Below are 20839 nucleotides of genomic sequence, written 5' to 3' on the forward strand. Positions count from 1 at the left end.
TCTGCAGGAGTGGTCAGGCATTGGCACAGGCTGCCCAGGGAGGTGGTGGAGTCACCATCCCTGGAGGTGCTCAAGAAACACGTGTCCATGGCACTCTGGGACAGCACTGTTGTTGCTCATTGTCAGAAGAGCAGCTAGCCTGTGCGGTGGGGAATGCCCTGGACCTTGCTCCCCACCACTGCCCTGTCCCTGACTGCAGAGGTTATCCTGTCACGTTGCTTTGCAGTGGCTCTTCTCTTACCCTGCTGGATGGCTTTGAGCACACAGGAAAGCAGCCCTGCAGAAAAGGATTTCGGGGTAGTGGTAGATGGACACGAGCCAGCAATGCACATTTGCAACCCAGGAGGACAGTTGCATCTGGGCTGCACCCAAAGGAGCATGGCCAGCAGGATGAGGGAGGTGACTCTCCTCTACTCTGCTTTCATGAGATCCCACCTGGAGTACTGCATCCAGTTCTGGGGCCCCCAGCACAAGAATTGGAGTTAGTCTAGAGGAGGACCATGAAGATGAGGGCTGGAACACCTCTCCTACCAGGACAGGCTGTGAGAGTTGGGGCTGTTCAGCCTGGAGAAGAGAAGGATCTGGGGAGACCTTGGAGCTACATTCCAATATCTGAAGAGAACCTGCAGGGAGCCTGGGGAGGGACTGTTTAGAAGGGCTTGTGGTGATAGGTTTAAATTAGGGCAGGGTAGATTAAGGTTGGACATTAGGAGGAAATTCTTCACAATGAGGGTGATGAATACTGGAACAGGTTGCTCAGAGATGTGCTGGAGGCCTCATCCCTGGAGACATTCAAGGTCGAACTTGATGAGACCCTGAGCAACTTGATCTAGTTGGAGATGTCTCTGACTGCAGGGGTGGTTGGACAAGATGACCTTCAAGAGTCCCTTCCAATCTGATTGATTCTATATCTGCTTGCAATCAGATGGAGGCAGGGAGCTATTGAGGGTAGAGGCTGCACAGCTCTTATGGCTGAGTTAATGAAGCTGAGCTTGGGCTTGGAGGAAGCAAGCCTGAGGGGTGTGTGTGGCTGTGGAGGGGCCTGGGGTCTGCAGGGTCTGTGCTGAGAACGCAGGATGGGCAGTGTGAGAACTGGAAGCACAGAAGGCCCAAACTCACTTGAACTGGGTAAGTGAAAGAGGTCAGTGCCAGGAAAGCCTGCCTGTCCTGGCATGTGCCAGCAGCAGCTGGAAGTCGTAGCTGGGATCTGGGCTCTGTCCTTGTGCTGAGCCTTCTTCTCAGATACAGAATCACAGAACTGTTTCAGTTGAAAAAGACCTCTAAGATCATCAAGTCAAGACATCAATATCACCATGGCCACTAAACCACGTCCCACAGTGCCACGTCCACACGTTTCTTGAGCAGCTCCAGGGATGGTGACTCCACCACCTCCCTCAGCAGCCTGTTCCAGTGCCTGACTGCTCTTGCAGTGAATGAATCTTCCCAATCCCAACCTAACCTTCCCTGGCACAATTTCAGGCCATTTCCTCTCAATCTATGTCCTGATACTAGGGAGAAGAGATTAATTCCAGCCTCCTTCCAGGGACCTGTAAAGAGCAATGAGGTCTCCCTTCAGCCTCCTCTTCTCCAGACTAAACAACCCCAGCTCCCTCAGCTGCTCCTCACCAGACCTGTTCTCCAGACTCTTCCCCAGCTCTGCTGCCCTTGCCTGAATGTGCTCCAGCACCTCAGTGGCTATTACACTGCTCTTTTCTCCTGTGGTGTCTGCCTGAACAGCTCCTTCTGGCTTTGGGACTAGGGCTGTGTGCAGTGGAGGCTGTGTCACCTCCCAGCTGTGTGTAGCACCAAGCTCTTCCCCTGGCCAGCTGCACCCCAGCACATTCCTGCAAGCACTGCCTCTGTGTCTGCTCCAGCACTTGATTTACAGGGTTCACACCCCAGTGCCTTTGTTCTGGTTTCCTCTGATAACTGCTCAGAAATTGGCAGGGGATTGGAGTCAATGATCTTCATAGCTCCTTTTCAACCTCTACCATTCCCTGATTCCCAAGTATGGCATCTTGGGACTGGAGGAGCAGAGAAGGTTGCTAACCACAGCGGGGGGAGAAAATCCTCCTGCAGCTTGCAGCCTCTCTAAAGAGTTCTGGGGAGGCTAATTGGGGTGGTACTAAGTGGTTATGGCTGTGTTTTGTGGTTCTGAAGCTTTGTTTGAAGGGCTTCCTAGTGGTTGCATGGAGTCTGTGTTTAAAAGCAGCCCTCTGCAGAGGGGGCAGTGAGGAGAGCCGCTGTGAGCCACTCTGGGCCAGTTCAGGCTGCAGTCCCATTGCAGAGCAGCTGTCACTCAGCAGCAGGCCAGCTGCCAAGATGTTCCCAAACAGGGCCTTACATCTGCTGTGTGTCACAGGGCTTCCAGTGGGGACTGTGAGGGTGGCCAGGGTCTGGGGAGATGTCGTCTTGCATTGGCACAGAGGAATGGAAGTGAGAAAGGAGTCTCTTTCCAGTGGTGTCCTGTGGTAGCACAGAGGGGCACTGGACACAAAGTGGAGCACAGAGCTTCCACCTCACCATGGGGGAAAAGCTTCTTTACTGTGAGAGTGGCAAAGCACTGGCACAGGTCATGGAGTTACTTTCTCTGGAGGCTTTCAAGACCTATCTGGACGTGTTCCTGTGTGACCTGCCCTATGTGTTCCTGCTTTGGCACAGGGGTTGGACTTTGGAGGTCCCTTCTGAGCCCTGCCATTCTGTCAGCCTATGAAAGAGAGGACCAGTTCTGCAGTTTCCATTTGGGACCCCAGTGAAACAGCCAAGTACTTTGGGATGAGCAGGTGCCCGAGGCTGTTACAGGATGGTGATGTCTCAATGCCTCCTTTAATCCTGGCTTGCTCCTCAGTCTGTAACCCCCACCTGGAAGGCTGCATGAGTGGGTGCTCTGCAGTGGAAACTTTGCTGGCAGACGGCGGTGGCTGTGCTGCAGGCTGGTTTGGGCTGGTGTGGAGCACGCAGTGGAGAGCAGGGCCTGCACAGTGGTAACTGGTGTGCAGGAATTGTGCCTTCAGTGAGTCTGGCAAACTGCTGTGAAAGGGAGAGGCTTGGTGCTCACCTGAGGGCTCCACCTATTCAGAGAGCTGTACAATCACTGAGGTTGGAAAAGCCCTGCGAGATCACCCAGTCCAGCCCTTAACCCAGCATCATCAGTTCCACACTAAACCCTGTCCCTCAGCACCACATCTCCACAGCTTTGGATCCCCTCCAGGAGTGGGGACTCCACCCCTGCCCTGGGCAGCCTGGGCACGGCTGTGACAACTCCCTGGGGGAAGAAATGTTTTCCTCGTGTCCAACCTAAACCCCCCTGGTGCAACAGGAGGCCATTTCCTCTTCTCATGTCACCTGTTTCTTGGGAGAAAAGACCAACAACCACCAGGCTCCAGCCTCCTCTCAGGGAATTGTAGAGCCAGAAGGTCTCTCCTCAACCTCTTTTTCGCCAGACTAAACTCCAGTTCCTTCAGCTGCTCCTCACCAGACCTGATCTCCAGCTCCTCATCATCTTCACGGGCCTTATTTGGATGCATTCCAACAAATCCAAAGAAGACAAAAACAGCCCCCAAGACTCCCCCAAACCCATCCAGATTCCCCTTTGTTTCTCACAGTGCCTCATCGTGACAACTCTGTGAAGTCCATGAGACCCTCACTCTCAGAGCAGGGCTGCCTACAGCCAAGTGTGTGGTACAACTGTAGGGGCAAGGAGATGTATGCCCAAGTTCCTCATCATCGTGATTGGTCCCAGTACAACCACCCTGTGTTTATCTTGGATGTGGATGCAGTTATTCCTGGCTCCTGAAGGCAAAGCCACTCCAGATGAGCATTTCTTGGAAGTGCTGTCTCATACCCATCTGTGGGCTGGGGGCAGCAGTGATTTTCTCCTCCATGCAAACCGAGAGGAGACTTTTCTTTAGCTGGAATGGGAAACAATGCAATGTTAAAAGGCATATGTGATGGATACCCAAAGACCTTCTGGGTCTTGGGCCTGGTCAGACCAAGCCTGTCATGTTTAGAATCATAGAATCAACCAGGTTGGAAGAGACCTCCAAGATCATCCAGTCCAACCTAGCACCCAGCCCTGTCCAATCAACCAGACCATGGCACTAAGTGCCTCATCCAGGCTTTGCTTCAACACCCTCAGGGACACCGACTCCACCACCTCCCTGGGCAGCCCATTCCAATGCCAATCACTCTCTGCCAACAACTTCCTCCTAACATCCAGCCTAGACCTGTCCTGGCACAACTTGAGGCTGTGTCCCCTTGTTCTGGTGCTGGCTGCCTGGCAGCAGAGCCCAACCTCACCTGGCTACAGCCTCCCTTCAGGGAGTTGTAGACAGCAATGAGCTCTGCCCTGAGCCTCCTCTGCTGCAGGCTGCACACCCCCAGCTCCCTCAGCCTCTCCTCACAGGGTTTATGTTCCAGGCCCCTCACCAGCTTTGTTGCCCTTCTCTGGACACCTTCCAGCACCTCAACATCTCTCTTGAACTGAGGAGCCCAGAACTGGACACAGCACTCAAGGTGTGGCCTGACCAGTGTTGAGCACGGGGGCAGAATAACCTCCCCTGTCAGGATGCCATTGGCTCTCTTGCCCACCTGGGCACACTGCTGGCTCATCTTCAGCTACTCTCTACCAGTGCCCCCAGGTCCCTTTCTTCCTGGCTGCTCTCCAGCCACTGTGTCCCCAGCCTGTAGGGGACAGAGCTCCTTGGCTGCACCAAACCACTTCTGTCTGGTCCTGGTGGGACTGAGTGCTATAATTGCAACTCTACCTGCCTGAGAGGCTTCCCCTACTGGAACCTCTTGCAGAGAGGAGCATGGCTGGCTGGCAATGATTTGGAGATGCAAATCTCTCTGGGTGTTTGGCTTGGCTACTGTTTGTGCAGTATCTGTTGAGCAGTGGAGCAGGCTGTGTGCAGAGCAGGTGTGCTCCAAGCAGCTGCTGTATGCAGCTACAGGGGCTGACCTACAATGCAGGGGGAGTTTACTGTATTCCTAAGCATTCATGATTTTCCTTGCCTGCTTCCACAGCTTCAGCTGGTGCAAATGAGCCAACTGGCTCTGGGTTTGTGACCAAGAGAGGAGGAAAAGCTGGCCCATGTGTTAACAGTTCCCAGTCCTGGCATGCCAAAAAAATCTGCGTTTATAGAAGCCTGCTCGTAATGAGCTGTGCCAGGAAACACATGGCTTGCTTGAGCCGTGAATGCAGGGTCTGTATGGGGCCCTCTGCTCCCTGAGAGCTTCACGAGGACAAAGAGCAGATGCTGGCCTGCATCACTTGCTCTGTGGCAGCCTCTGTCCTCTGGGTTGCAGTGGTGGGGGGAGCAGGGACCAAGGTGCTAAGTGCTTGGCTGGTCCAGTGAATGGCATAGAGGACAGGACAAGAGGCCAGGCAAATGGCTTTGCTGCATCCAGCTCTTTGTGGCTTCCCTGGCCTGGGGAGGGCTGGCTCACTTCTCTGCAGATGTGGCTGTACTGAAGCAAGGTTGGAAGGAGTCTCAGTGCTGCAGCAAGCAAAGAAGTGCTGCTGACAGCTCGGGGTGGTGAGTGTGAATGAGGAAGAGAGAGAAAAGGATGTGTGGAGTCTCTTGGGGCACAGAGTGGTCCTCTCCCTGTTGAGGAAAGGCTGTGGGAACCCCATGGGTTTCTTCATCTTGCAGAAGAGAAGACAGAGAGGTGACTTCATCCATGTTTATAAAGATGTGAAGGGCAGCATCAGAAGCACAGAGCCAGGCTCTGCTCAGTGACAGGACAAGGGGCAGTGGGGGTGCACTGGAGTATAGGAGGTTCCATGTGAACGTAAGGGGAAACTTCTTCATTGTGACAATGACAGAGCACTGCAACAGGCTGCTCAGAGAGGTTGTGGACTCTTCCCTGGAGACTTTCAAGATCTGGATGTGTTTCTGTGTGACCTACTCTAGGTGATCCTGCTCTAGCAGGGGAGCTGGACTAGATAATCTCCAGAGGTCACTTCCAACCCCTAACATTCTGTGATGCTGTGGTTCAGAGGTCACAGGGACAGTGGGGTTGTGCCTGGCTGCAGCAGGGGAGAGAGGCTGTCAGGTGAGAGATGTGGTACTGAGCATTAGCAGCACTTCAGTGTCTGGAGTGTTCCTCTCTTGAAGAAGATGCTGCCAAGCCTGCAGGGGCCAAGCTGCTGCTGAGGAATGCACACTCAGCACATGAAGAGTTAAACCTGCCTGCAGTGAGTGTTCTCCCAGAGGACTCAATGCTGCCTCTGACCAGCAGGCTTGGGATGCTCCTGCCCAGTGATCTGATTGCTCAGCCTTCAGAAGCAAGCCAGGGCTTGAGCCCAAACTCTGCTGCTCTTTGATCCAAGAGTGGCTAAAAGCAAAGCCCCAGCACTGGAGCCATTCCCGAGGACTTGTCAACAGATTGAATTTGCTGCCTGCAGATTTATGATGTTTAATAAATTGCCTCTAGGGACAAAACCTGTTTGATAATGCTTCCTGGGAATATGTTCTTGAAACCTGTGGGAGTCCAGGACCCCAAACCCTAATGTGATGCCCTGCTGTGCCTTTTGTGGCCTTGGCATGGAGCACAGGTCGTGGTCTGGAGGCTAGGGCTCATGGTTGCCTTTGACTCCAGACTTCTGCTGTGACCCAAGGTCTTTCCCAGAGGACATGGTGATAAATCAGTCCTGTATCTGGGGCTGTCACCATATCCATCTCATATTGAACTTCTCTGGGACATGGGACCTGAATGTGCAATTCTCATTCCCTTCTGCTAAGGGTTGATGCTCTTCCCCTTACAGGGCTTTCTTGTGGCCCCTTGCTCTACTTCTGGGCTTACAAGGAGCCAGGTGGTCTTTGTAGCTGAGGGATGGAGTGGCAGCTTCAAAGCAATGCACTACTGGTGTCTTCCTTGCCTTGTTACAGGTGGTCTGAGGTGAGGAGCAAGTGCTACAGCGTGATGTGAGTCTAGAGTATGTCCAAACTTTCCTTTCCACCTAGTGATTCTTCTTCAAAGAGAAATAGCCTGCACTGCTTGAACAAACAAACTTGAACACAAAAGATTTCACCTCAACATGAGGTGAAGCTTCTTTACAGTGAGGGTGACAGAGCACTGAACAGGCTGCTCAGAGAGGCTGTGGAGTCTCCTTCTCTGGAGCAGGGGGATTGGACTCAGTGATCTCTGGAGGGCCCTTCCAACCTCTAACATTCTGCAACTCTGCTGCTGGATTGATTGCAGAAGCTTTGCTTCCCCAATGGTTTGAGGAATGGCAGCAATAGAAGTATAAAGGTCATAGTGTGGATATGATAGTGTTGGTGGTGCATCAGCAGTGGATTCCCAGCTGGCACAAAGCTGTTGCTGCCACCTTGCTTTGCTGAGGTTTACTTAGCTGTCACATCCAGAGTTGTTCACCTGGTAGAAGGTGCTGCAACAGCCTCTGCAAGGCTGGGGAGCCAGAGAGAGCAGACTCCCTGCCTGTGTGCTGCTGCAGCAGTGCCTTCCTGAGGAACACAGCATCTCTGCTAGCTATCAAAACTTGCAGGGAAGAAATCTTTTGGCTGTATGCTACCAAGTTCTGTGGATACTTAGGTGTGGAGCTGGTGGTGGAAATAAAGCCAGCTCTGACCTCAGAATTGAGATTTGCAGGCTAATTGTGCAGTCTTAGGGTGAGCCAGCTCCACAGTGGAGCTGGGACAGCTGTGAGCTCCCCTGCTCTGGCACAGGAGGAGCGTTTGAGAGGCCAGAACAGATGCTGCCCAGCCACGTCCTCTGCCAGAAGAACTTGGGAGAGCTAGCTGTGATGGGTTGCTCCTTTCATTCCATCCTGATACCTGTGGATCTTGGGTTTGGTTTTGGGGGGGGTTTGGTACCTGTAAGCCAGCTGTCCCCCTGCACAGCTGAGGCAGATCTGAGAGGAGAGAAGAGGAAGGAGGGTGATTGCCCTTTGGGAAGGAAGGATGCAGTTGGAGTACTCTGGGCTTTGCTGTCCTGGGCTGTGCAGATGAGTTTCAGCTCTTCTGTGCTGCTGTTCCAGATGCAGAGCATTTAAGGAGCGTGTGTGTTGGGCTGAACTGCCCAAGGATCAACTCGACTCAAGTGCCCCCTGGAAGCAGGTCTGCAGAGTAAAGTTCCTGAGGCCTGGCTGGAGCGTGGAGCTGGCCCACAAGCTGCAGAAGCCCCACACCGAGAAAGCTGCACAAAGCCCTCTCCAACATCCCATTCCCCTGCTTTTAATTCCTTGTTTGGTTACAAACAGCTTTGGGATTACTCATATCCTTGCATCAGCTATAGTGTCTCAAGAGGTTGGTAACCTAGGCTCTTTTGGGTACAAAATGAAGTGGATCCTTCCCTTTTCCCTTTCTGTCATCTATCCAGATGGTAGCTTGGTGAGGAGATGCTTAGGAGCTGGCTCAGGGTGGCTGGCTCAGGGTTGAGGTGAGCATATATCTTCCATGGGGCCAGGGATGTGGGGCACTACAGTGCTCTGCTGGCACTGCAGCCATGGCAAGTGTCATTTGCTGACATCTCTGCCAGCTTTCTTGCCTCCACAGCTGCCACTGGGTGCAGGTAGTGGGCTGCCATGATGCAGCAGATGCCACCACCAGCCAGCTTACCTATTGCTACCCCAGCATGGCTGTGGAGGAGTGAGATGGCTGCAGAGGCAGCAGGGACTGGGGGCTGTGCAGCAGCTGGGGCCTCGTGGTCAAGGCTGCATTCCCAAGCGATGCTGTTAGGCAGGGAGAGCAATGAATTTTTGATTGCTTCAAGATGTAGGCAACTCAGCCTGTCAGGCAGGGCAGGAGATGTGCTGCCTGGTCTCCTCAGTGTGCACACTCACTCTGCAGCACCCAGATGGGGTTGAACAGAGAGAGTGACTGGCATTGGAATGGGCTACCCAGGGAGGTGGTGGAGTCAGTGTCCCTGGAGGTGTTGAAGCAAAGCCTGGCTGAGGCACTTAGTGCCATGGTCTGGTTGACTGGCCAGGGCTGGGTGCTAGGTTGGACTGGATGAGCTTGGAGGTCTCTTCCAACCTGGTTGATTCTATGATTCTAACCACTGGAGTGTCCCCAGGTGAGTGCAAGGCTGGGACTGGCACATGTTGAGAAGTGGATAGGAAACTTGCCTTGGGTCAAGGCCTGGCTTGTCATGCTGCCCTGTGCTCTTGTGGCCTGAAGGGTGAACATGAAGGTTTGGGCTTGCTGCCGTGGCAGGGACTCACCAGGCAGCACCCATGGTGTTCTCAGGCCTCTTGGTGGTATGGTGCAGAAAGTGGTCTGGGTGCCAGGTTACTCAAGGGTTGCAAGGCCTCTGGTTGGCTGCAGCACCAGCCTTCCAAATGGCTGGTCCACTGGGGCTGAGTCCTGCCACCCCACGTTTCTGACTGTCTCTGGGATCTCTACACAGCCTAGCACCCCATGGGGGTCACAGTCCATGAGGCTTGGCTGCCTGCATGGCAGGCACAGCACAGCCTCGGGAGGTGAGTGCTGAGGCACACAACTGGGCGCTTTGCTGCCACCTCCTTCCCCAAGTGCCCTGCGATGTCTCTCTGCCCCGGACATACCAGTCTGGTGCTGCCCAGGTAGGAGCAGGAATGTGGAATCCCCAGAACTTCAGGTCCATTTCCTAGTTCTAGCATCCAGCTCTGTCATGATTCCCTCTGACCCTTTTTACTCTTTTGATGCATTTTCTTCGAGTTCTGGCTTAGGAAGAGAGCATCTCTGCCGTCTCTTGGGTTTCTAGCTCTGGAGAACAACCCCGAACCAAAGCCATTCCCAGGCTATGCTGCAGTCTGCTGCCAAACCTCTGCAGTAATGCTGTGACAGCACTTGAGGGAGTTGGGTCTCCTTTGCTCCCTCAAAAGCTCCTAGGATTGAAATCTCACTTTGCAGAGCTTTGGGCAGAGGCAACTAACTGCACAGAGCTGCTTACAGTCTGCCCTGCATGTGGCATTGCTAAGCTTTATTTGTCACCCTGCAATGCTCTGCAGATACTCAGCCCACTGTGGCCTTCAGAGGACAAACCCAAGCCCAGAAAGTTAATGGAGGTACACCTGGTAGAAATTGAGGCTGGCAGTGCAGGTATTGGTGTGAGTGTTTCTCCTGGGAAGCTGATTTTTGCCTCCTTAAATGAGGTTGGTTTTGAGCAGGGAGATAGCTCCACACGAAGGATGTTGCGTTCACATCTTTGCCATATGTATGCCTTCAGAGCTGAGATGTGATCTGAGCCTCCTCCTTCTCTCCATCCTTGTCTGTCCTGCTCGCACCTGTCCTTTTCCTGCAGATCACAGTATCACAGTATCACAGTATCACCAAGGTTGGAAGAGACCTCACAGATCATCAAGTCCAACCCTTTACCACAGTGCCCAAGGCTAGACCATGGCACCAAGTGCCACATCCAACCTTGCCTTGAACTGCCCCAGGGACGGCGACTCCACCACCTCCCCGGGCAGCCCATTCCAGTGCCCAATGACTCTCTCAGGGAAGAACTTTCTCCTCACCTCGAGCCGAAATTTCCCCTGGCGCAGCCTGAGGCTGTGTCCCCTTGTTCTGGAGCTGGCCACCTGAGAGAAGAGAGCAACCTCCTCCTGGCCACAACCACCCTTCAGGTAGTTGTAGACAGCAATAAGGTCACCCCTGAGCCTCCTCTTCTCCAGGCTAAACAGAAGAGGAGATGATCTGCTTTATGGTGAGCATGGTGATGGAGATGATCAGAGGGTTGGAGCACCTCCTCTGTGTGGACAGGCTGCGGGATTTGGGGCTGTTCAGCCTGGAGAAGAGAATCTCTGGGAAGACTTTAGAGCAGCCTTCCAGTACCTGGAGAGGGCTACAAGAAAGCTGAGGAGGGACTTATCACAAGGGCTTGTGATAGGATGAGGGGAAATGGATTGAAGCTGGAGGAGGAGAGGTTTAGACTGGATATTAGGAAATTCTTTCCAGTAAGGGTGGTGGGACACTGGAAGAGGTTGTCCAGGGAGGCTGTGGATGTCTCCTCTGGAAATGTTCAACCTGGTCCAGGAAATGGCTGCAGTCAGGAGGGTTCACACATCCTCTTCATCCCATCTGGACTTTCAAGACAGAGGCTCAAGAAATCTTTCCAAGCAGAGTCTGTGTGGGATGTCTTTGGGTAAGACCTGTATAAAGCCAAAAGACATCACCCTCTGTACTGAAGGAAGAACAAAATACCTCTGCTTGTTCCACTCATCCAGCTAGAGGACCTCCTGGCACCAATGTGGCAGTGCCACAGTCATGCATGACTTAGACACTGGAGGCTGCCAGAACTGCCTGAGCTGGCAGATGACAGAGCATCTGCAGAGAGCAAAGGTGCCCACTGCTCAGTCTGACTGGTCACCTTCAAAGCAGCATGCTTCTGCTGTGGTCTCACAAGCTGAGAGCTGGGCCACATTGCTTGGAACTGCTGGGAAGAGGCAGAATGCCTCTTTGTCTTTCCTTAGCGACAGCCATCCCCAAAAATAGTCAGCAGCACCGAGTTTGTTGGAAGGCAGCTTGGTGAACCCAAGCCAGCACAGAGCTTTCCCCTGCTAACACAGCTGGGCCAGCCACAGTCCCACAAAGCCCGTACCAAGCAGCAGTCTCAAATGTGTACACTGGCAAACACCCATTCTCTGCATCATCAAAGGGCTGGAGCACCTCTCCTACGAGGACAGGCTGAGGGAGCTGGGGCTGTTCAGCCTGGAGAAGAGAAGGCTCTGGAGAGACCTTAGAGCAGCTTTCTAGTACCTGAAGGGGGGCTACAGGAAAGCTGGGGAGGGACTGTTTATAAGAACATGTGGTGACAGGACAAGGGGCAGTGGTTTTAAACTAGAGCAGGGTAGACTTAGATTAGACATTAAGGAGCTCTTTGCTATGAGGGTGGTGAGATTCTGGAACAGGTTGCCTGGGGAGGTTGTGGACAACTCACCCCTGAAGTGTTTAAGACCAGGCTGGATGAGGCTTTGAGCAACCTGGTCTAGCAGGAGGTGTCACTGCCCATGGCAGGGAGATTGGAACTAGATGATCTTTAATGTCCCTTCCAGCTGCAGACATTCTATGAGTCTATATTTATGTGACACAAGTCACTCCTGGCTGTAGGGAAATGTATGTTTCTAGCCTAAAGCCATTTCAGCTGTGGCTACAGAAAGCTTTGGGGGAAAGTTTTTGTCACAGCAGATAGGCAGATTTGAAATGCAGCACCCTTCAAAGCACCCAGTGAGGTTTTACCCACAGGATCTTTAACTGACATGCAAAATCCTCCCATCAAGGCAATCAGTGATGAGTAAGTGTAGGGAAATTACAGTGGTACCTACAGGCCCCCAGAATATCATCATAGAGTCATAGAATGGTTTGAGTTGGAAGGGACCTTAAAGATCATCTAGTTCCATCCCACTTCCATAGGGCAGTGGCACCTTCCACTAGACCAGGTTGCTCAAGCCTTGTCCAACCGGCTCTGGGTTTCTGTGTCTTCCATCCCCAAATGACTGGACCACATCTAGCTGCTAACAGTCTTTTCTTGCAACTCAGATCTGATATGTGTTTGGGATATGGGTTTGCAGCCTGTGTAGCCAGTCCAGTCCATGGCACCTTGGATACCACTGTCAAAACAAAGCACAAGGTTTTGGCTCTTATTACACTTTCACATTTCTTTATCACAGTTTGCTTTACCACTTGTGCTCCTAAGGTGTTCATCACAATGCTCTCTCCAGGGCTGAAATAGTCCCTTTCCCAGGGTTGCAAGATGAGGACATAAATAGTTTCCTCCTGATCCAGTGGGGAGCTGGACCTGTGTTTCCTGACACCTGGTAAAATCCATGCTTCCTGTGTGGAGATTGTGCCAAGCTTTCATCATGTCCTCCAGCCTGGGCATGGGGGATTCTGAGGCAGCAGGATGCATGTGATGAGGCTGCTGAAGCTCGCAGCTGCCCAGCCCTGGGTGAAATGCAGCTGTGGTGGCAGTGATAGTGTGGAAGCAAGTCCTGCTGCTTTTCTAACGCTGGCAATTTAATGCTGGAAGCACCTAAACCAGCATTCATTTACATTATCATGCCTTAGTGCCCTAGTGGCCTACGCCTTCAGAGAGAGGTGGTTGTTGCTAGCTCCAGCACTAGCATGACTGTGAGAGGATATGGGATGCTGAGATGCCATGAGGAGAACTGATCCATCCCTCTTCTTCCTGGCCTCTCCTAACGCACGCTGCCACCTTGCACACGCTCTGTACCATACAGACAGTGGTTTGATGGACACCTGCAGTGCTGCCCTGAAGCATATCTGTGGAAGAGGACAGCCCCAGCTGTTGTAGATGCAAACTTGGGTGGATTCAACTGTCCTGTTCCCCTTTTGTCTTTCCCAGCAACCTGTTTTGTCATGAGCTCAGCTGCCGATGCTCTGCCGCTGTTGTGCTCGGGAGTGTGTAGCTGTGTTTGCATGGGGTCGGGTGGTTGCCACCGCTGTGCAGAGCTCTGGGTGAGACAGCTGTGATGTTCAGGGAAGCAGGTTTGTGTACCTGTGTGAGAACACATGTTCCTTCACATTGGGTTACCTTGGGACATGTTTATCTGATGTGTTAATCTCGTTTTGTGGTCTTCATGAGACAACTGTTACAGACCATAGCTGTTTCCTACACTTTCAGTTAAGTGGAGAGGGAAAGTTCTTTGGGCATGCTGGCTCTTGAAACAGAATCACAGACAGAATGGTTTAGGTTGGAAGGGACCTTAACGACTGAAGAAAGACATTGAGAGAAGAAAGGCTGGGAGAACTGGGTGTGTTCAGCCCTGAGAAGAAAAAGGTCAGGGGAGACCTCATTTCCATGTACCAGTACCTAAAGGGTGGCTGCCAGGAGAGTGGAGGCTCCCTTTTTACAAGAAGTCCCACGGAAAACACAAGAGGTAGCAGGTACAGGTTACTTCTGGAGAGATTCCAATTGGACTCCAGAAGTTTGTTTCAACATTAGAATAGTTAGACACTGGAATCATCTCCCAAGAGGTACACTGGGCAGCTTCAAGACTCAGTTTGACAGGGTGCTGGACCACCTCATTTAAACTATACTATCACCTGGAAAGGTTGGACCAGATGATCCTTGGGGTCTCTTCCAACCTGGCATTCTGTGTGATTCTGTGAACTGTCCTTCAGCTGGGCTTGTTTGTGTAACTCCTCCAGGCAACCACTTTCTGATGCCATTTTACATGTGATGGTGGGAAAGCACCACTTTGCCCACTTTCTTGTTCACCTTCATGAGTGGTGAAATCTGCCTGCCTTGGCCCATTTCCCTGCAGAGCAGGGTGCTGGAACAGAGTCTGACAGCAATGGACATGTGCTTGAATTGCCCTTTGTCTATTTTCTTTTCTACGGGCAACTGGTAACTGGAGCAGAGTGTGTGCATGGCTGACTGCAGCGAGGCAGCAACCAGGCTTAGGAGCATGCGAGGTCCCTCAGCAGCTGTGTCTGGCAATGCCTAGGGAAACACAGGCTGCTCCACCTCCCTCTTGCATGGGGATTAGTGTGTGGAGAAGGATGTTTCAGCTTTTTTGCCACTGCAGAGAGATGCATCCAGCCTTCCAGAACCATCCCACGTCTACTATCAGACCTTAGGCTAAATCTTTGCAGTTTCTTGTTTCCCCTCCTGTTTACAGGTGGGTTGAATTCTCATCACAAGCTTGAGGTGTGTCACTGCTGCATCCTCTTGTGCTGTGCTCCAGAAGCTGCTGCATCTATTCCCACGGGCAATCTTTCTTTCAGAGCTCGGTGGTTTGGTTTTTCTCTGGGTAATTCCTGAGGTGTGGAGGTGAGGTGGAAGCATGGCCTGTGGGAGTTGGTCCAGTGGAGGGCCTCCCCTGCGCTGCTGCAAGAGTTGGAGCTGTTCAGCTTGGAGAAGAGAAGGTGCTGGGGAGACCTCATAGTGGCCTTCCAGTATCTGAAGGTGGCCTACAAGAAAGCTTGGGATGGGGTGACAGGGAATGGCTTTAAGCTGGAAGAGAGGAGATTTAGACAGGATATTAGAAGAAATTATTTCCAGTGAAGGTGCTGAGACACTGGAACAGGTTGCCCAGGGAGGTTGTGAATGGCCCCTCCTTGTAGGTGTTGGAGAGGGTCTTGAGCAGCCTGATATAGTGGAAGGTTTCCCTGCCCATGGCAAGGAGATTGAAACTAGATGATGATTAAGGTCTGTTCCAACCCAAACCATTCTGTGGTCCAAAGGAGAGAAGCTTTGAGGAATGCCTAGAAGCAGCCTGTGTTTGTTTCCCATGTGGGGCAGTCTTGATGCCTAGCTGGCACGTAGGTCCTGCTCCAGAAATCAGGACGAGAGCACCTCAGACACATCCCAGGAATCTGCTTGCTCTCCGGTGTTTCAGTGACTGACTTCCTGGCTCCTACACTTCAGGACACCTCTCTGCAGGCTGGAAGTGAAGCAGCCAGTGATGGGTGGCAGGGGCTGCATCCTAACACCCCAGAGAGTAGAGGGCTCTCCTTGGCTTGTAACAAGCTCAGGCAGCCCTGTCCTAGTGAGTGTTGGAGAAGACAGCCTTAAAGTGACTGTGTTGGAGTCTGAGATCTGCCTGACCTCCCCCATGGGGGATCAGTTTTGGAGAAGAGGAGGCTCAGGGCAGACCTCATTGCTGTCTGCAGCTACCTGAAGGGAGGCTGTAGCCAGGTGGGTTTGGGCTCTTCTGCCTGGCAACCAGCAACAGAGCAAGGGGACACAGTCTCAAGTTGTGCCAGGACAGGTCTAGGGTGGATGTTAGGAGGAAGTTGTTGGCGGAGAGAGTGATTGGCATTGGAATGGGCTGCCCAGGGAGGTGGTGGAGTCAGTGTCCCTGGAGGTGTTGAAGCAAAGCCTGGATGAGGCACTTAGTGCCATGGTCTGGTTGATTGGACAGGGCTGGGTGCTAGGTTGGACTGGGTGAGCTTGGAGGTCTCTTCCAACCTGGTTGACTCTATGGTTCTAGGTGTGCTTTGGGCTGTGTTTCTGCTAGCACAGTGCTCTCGGCTGTGTGGAGGAGACCCTTGAGAACAGCCCATGCTGCCCTTTGCTTCCCTCCCCGTGCTCTAACTGTGCCATCCTTTCTGTGCCCGCAGCTGTGGGCACTCAGGCCACAGGCCTCTTCACCAAGGAGCCGTACTCCCAGGACGCCCTGCACGGCCGCAGCGCCATCCTCCGCTGTGAGGTGAAGGAGCCAGCGGGCGTGGAGTTCGAGTGGCTGCAGAACGGGCTCCCCATTCAGGACACGGAGCAGCGCTTCAAGGAGGGCAGCAACCTCCAGTTCGCCGCGGTGGATCGGCACCGGGACGCAGGGAACTTCCAGTGTGTGGCGAGGAACTTGCTGAGCGGGGAGGAGAGCCGCTCGGCCAACGCGTCCTTCAACATCAAGTGTGAGTGTGCAGAGAGGGCAGCGAGGCACACGCCGCAGCGGGCGCTGCCCACCCTGGGCAGGGGGAGGCGCTCTCGTCAGAGGGCTTGGGGCTGGAACCAGGTTTACTAGGCTGCCTGTAATGAGCGAGGTGGGGACGGGATGGTATGCACTGTGCAAGTAGGATTCCTCTACAGCTGTCATGCTTTTCGTGCGTATCTTCTGACGACTGCAAAGCTGTCAGAGGCTCTTTCTCCTGCTGCCTGCTCTGCCTGTGTATATGAAATGGGGATCTTACTGCACCAAGTGTGTCCTTCCAGAGCCCCTCTTGTCCCTCAGGAAAAAACTACACAAGGCAAAATAGGACATTTACAGAGCGGATGTCCCTTTACTGCACGCTGGCTTGAAGGCTTATGTGTCTCTAAGCATACTTGTGCCCTTGCTGCCTGCACCAGTTATTCCTGAGCCAGCATCTGCCTGGTATCTGTGGGTTTGGAGAGGCAGCTGTGTTGACATTCCTTGATCCCACAGGGATTGAGACAGGCAATGTGGTGCTGAAGCAGCCGGCCAGTGTCGCTGAGATCCAGCCCTCCTCCACGGTGGTGTTGCGGTGTCACATCGACGGCCACCCACGGTAAGGGTTGCCTCCCGCGGAGTGGACCCTGCCAGGGGTCCCCCCCTGCACCTTTTGCTGGGTGCTTTTCCCCTTTCTCTCTGTCTCTCCTCTCTCCTGTGAGGATTCAGTAGAGTCTAGGGAAGGTGAAGGGCAGGATTGAGCCCGTGGCTGACCACCGGGGGAGAAGGCAAATGGCTTCTTCAGGGCCGTGTAGCGAGAAGCACAGTAAGGACAGACTGTCCCAGTCCGGTCACTGAGCTGCTTGGTGTGCTGCAGTCACTCTCCGTTGCTTTCCAGTCATGTCCCATCCACTTGGCTGCATGTCTCATAGCTTGGTGTCTGTGCTGGGGTGGCAGCGGGGCTGGAGAGCCGGGCAGAAGGGCCATCTCTGGGCTGTCTCCTCTGCATACATGCTCTCTGGGGAGCCCAGCTGCCGCCCTGCCTCTGGTCACCCTGTCGCTGCTGTCTTGCAGCCCCACGTGGCAGTGGTTTCGGGATGGCGCCGCGCTCCCCGACAGCCGCAGCAGCTACTCTGTCAGCAACAAGGAGCGGACGCTGACGCTGCCGAGCGCCGGGCCCGACGACAACGGCCTCTACGCCTGCTGTGCCCGCAATGCCGCTGGCTTCGTCTGCAGCCACAACAACTTCACGCTGAATATCATCGGTGAGTTCTCCTGGCTGCCTGGGCCCAGCAGCTCATCTCCTTCACTGCTCTGCGAGCAGCCTCCGCTCTGCTGCAGGGCAGTCACGGAATTGCTTTGGTTGGGAAAGACCATAGAGTCCAACCATCAGCCTGACACCACCATGGCCGCTAAACCATAGCCTAATACCACCATGGCCACTAAACCGTAGCCTGACACCACCATGGCCACTAAACCGTAGCCTAACACCACCATGGCCACTAAACCGTAGCCTAACACCACCATGGCCACTGAACCGTAGCCGAACACCACCATGGCCACTGAACCGTAGCCGAACACCACCATGGCCACTGAACCGTAGCCGAACACCACCATGGCCACTAAACCGTAGCCGAACACTACCATGGCCACTGAACCGTAGCCTGACACCACCATGGCCACTAAACCGTAGCCGAACACCACCATGGCCACTGAACCGTAGCCTGACACCACCATGGCCACTGAACCGTAGCCTAACACCACCATGGCCACTAAACCGTAGCCTGACACCACCATGGCCACTGAACCGTAGCCTAACACCACCATGGCCACTAAACCGTAGCCTAACACCACCATGGCCACTGAACCGTAGCCTGACACCACCATGGCCACTAAACCGTAGTCTGACACCACCATGGCCACTAAACCGTAGCCGAACACCACCATGGCCACTGAACCGTAGCCGAACACCACCATGGCCACTAAACCGTAGCCGAACACTACCATGGCTGCTAAACTGTGTCTCAGAGTGCAATGTCCACATGTTTCTTGAGCTCCTCCAGGGATGGTCACTCCAGCACCTCCCTGGGCAGCCTGTTCCAGTGCCTGACCACTCTTGGATCCAACCTAAACCTCCCCTGGCACAATTTCAGGCTGTTTCCTTTCATTCTATCACCTGACACTAGGGAGAAGAGACCAACCCCCACCTCACTCCAACCTCTTTTCAGGGAGCTGCAGAGAGCAGTGAGGTCTCCCCTCAGCCTCCTCCAGACTAAGCTTCTCTCAGCCACTCCTCACCAGACCTGTTCTCCAGACCTTTCACCAGCATTGTTGTCCTTCTCTGGACCCACTCCAGCACCTCAATGTCTTTCTTGTAGTGAGGGGCCCAAAAGTGTCAGTCTGGTAGGACTTTCTCTGCAAAGCCTGTGGCCAGAGACAAGCCCGACACACTTGGCTGGGTTTGAACCTTACCCTGTCTACAGGGGTCAGATTTCCCCTGCATCTTTCTGGAGCAGGTCTGTGCTGTCATCTCTGGTACTAGTGCACCAGGGTACCCTTACTCCAACAAGGTTTGGGCCCTGGAGGCTGTAGGTGCTGCTGGTTTTGCTAACACCAGCATCACTGTTGTGCCACATGGATGAAACATCCCATTGGCCTTTGGATGCAAGGCCCATGGAGAGCCCGAGGCATCGACCTTAGAGAGGTGTTTGGAATTAGGTAAGGCAATATTCAGTCTGGTGATGGGTTTGCTGGGTTTGCTTGGTACCCAGCGTGCCCAGAGCCTTGCTGGAAGCAGAAGGGGCCTTCCCCAGAGCAGCCATGCCATGCAATCTGAGGCTCTGACTGCATAACTGCAGCCGTGCTGGCATGCCTGCCTCCTTCAGGCCCACAGTGTGCTTGCAAGATGCCCCCAGCTCTTTTCCAGGTTTCAGCCAGAGCTCTGGTGAAGGGACACCGCAGGCACTCGGATTGTCTCAACCTCCTGTGGTCTCTGCCGTTGCAGACAAGAGCTTTCCTCAGGCAGTGGTCGTCCCGCAGGACCTCATCGTGACCAAGAATGAAGAGGCCATGTTTGACTGCCAGTTTGCAGCTGTGCCTCCTCCCACACAGGAGTGGCTCTTTGAAGACAGCCCCATCACCAACAAATCCAAGTAACAGGGACCCCAGTGATGTGGGCAGGGCTGGGAGAAAAGGGCACCGTGTTCCAGGAACAACAGTCAGAGACCAAACCCTGTCTGTGCACAAGGGCAAGCACTCAACATCGAGCTGGCCTTTGGGATTGGTTTCTGAGCTTGGCTGGCTTGGGGTTAGCAGGGTCTTGGTGCTTGTGCATGACCTGTATCTGCACAGGACTCAGCAAGCATTTTGTCCTCAAGCCCTATGGGGCTGTCAGTCCTGAATGCCCACAGATGATGATCCCTAGAGTTGGGGATGTCTCCCAGCCCCAGATGTGTATGTGTGGTGATTTTGTGGAGCCAGGGACAGCTCAAGCCCCAGACACCTACTTGGGACAATTCCTGGATTCAGGCACATGTCTCAGTACAGGATGCCTGCAGGTGGTGATCCCCAGACTCGGGGATACCTCCCAGTCTCCAGCATCTGCACCAACGTCTGGGCCAGCTTATGGCTGTCTTGCACCTTCAGATGCCACTTCATGGTGATCCCTAGAGCTAGGAATATTTCTGAGCCCCAGATCTGGGGACATCTCCCAGTTCAGGCTGTCCACAGATAGTGGTCCTGGAGCCCAGGATGTCTCTCAGCCAGACTATGCAAGGCAAGTGGTGCTATCTGGGTGCCAGATGCCCTGTGGCCTGGCAGTTCCCAGGTGCCATCTGGTCCCCCTGTCCCCTTTCCTGGCTGTGCCAGCTTTCAGATCTGTCCCTATTATGGTGCTGCATCTTTGGTGAAAGTCAGCTCTTCTCCAAGAAGGAGACTTCTCTTAGCTCATTCCCTCCCTGCAGCACCTGTCCCACCATCTCCTGGTTTACATGTGCTGCTCCCCCTGCACTGGGAAGCTTTGACTCAGCACAAAATCTCCCTCTTGGTTCCAAGGGCTCATGTAGGACATCACAGGGCTGTGTCTCTGGTCTATGTCCTGCAGAGATGCCCACTGAGCCCTGCCTCTCCCCATGTGCCCAGGACCACCATCTTTGCCAATGGCTCCCTGCTGATCACCCAGGTGAGGGCTCGCAGCACCGGTGTCTATAAGTGCGTTGGCCATGGGCAGAGGGGGAAAGCTCTTGTGCTGAAGGCGACTCTGAGGTTGGCAGGTGAGATCCTGGGGCTGATGGCAGGGTGGGCAGCGGGTCTAGAGGTGCAGTGTCACTCTGGAGCTGTGGGACAATATAGCAGTGGGTCAGTACTTGGTTTATCTGTGAAATGGCTCATCCTTGCTACCTGGAGGAGTAGAGCAAATGCAGCTTGTGCAGGCCTTCCCTCAGCTGGTGCCTTCTGTGGAGATGGTACTGCCGGTGGGTTGGCTACACTTTCTTGCTCTGTTTGAGCCCTGCTCTCTAT

The 20839-nt window shown here is 53.7% G+C and overlaps 1 protein-coding gene across 1 annotated transcript in view; it reads left to right on the plus strand.

The window, feature by feature from the left end:
• Window positions 1-20839, plus strand: part of PTK7 (protein tyrosine kinase 7 (inactive)) — a 45561-nt gene that overhangs the window by 12044 nt on the left and 12678 nt on the right. The window contains exons 2-6 of the mRNA XM_064164058.1: window positions 15932-16328; window positions 16838-16940; window positions 17396-17586; window positions 19326-19473; window positions 20462-20592. Coding sequence (XP_064020128.1) covers window positions 15932-16328; window positions 16838-16940; window positions 17396-17586; window positions 19326-19473; window positions 20462-20592 — 970 coding nt within the window. The remainder of the gene's footprint in view (window positions 1-15931; window positions 16329-16837; window positions 16941-17395; window positions 17587-19325; window positions 19474-20461; window positions 20593-20839) is intronic.

Source organism: Pogoniulus pusillus, chromosome 25 (genome assembly GCF_015220805.1).
Source record: "Pogoniulus pusillus isolate bPogPus1 chromosome 25, bPogPus1.pri, whole genome shotgun sequence".
Taxonomy (NCBI): domain Eukaryota; kingdom Metazoa; phylum Chordata; class Aves; order Piciformes; family Lybiidae; genus Pogoniulus; species Pogoniulus pusillus.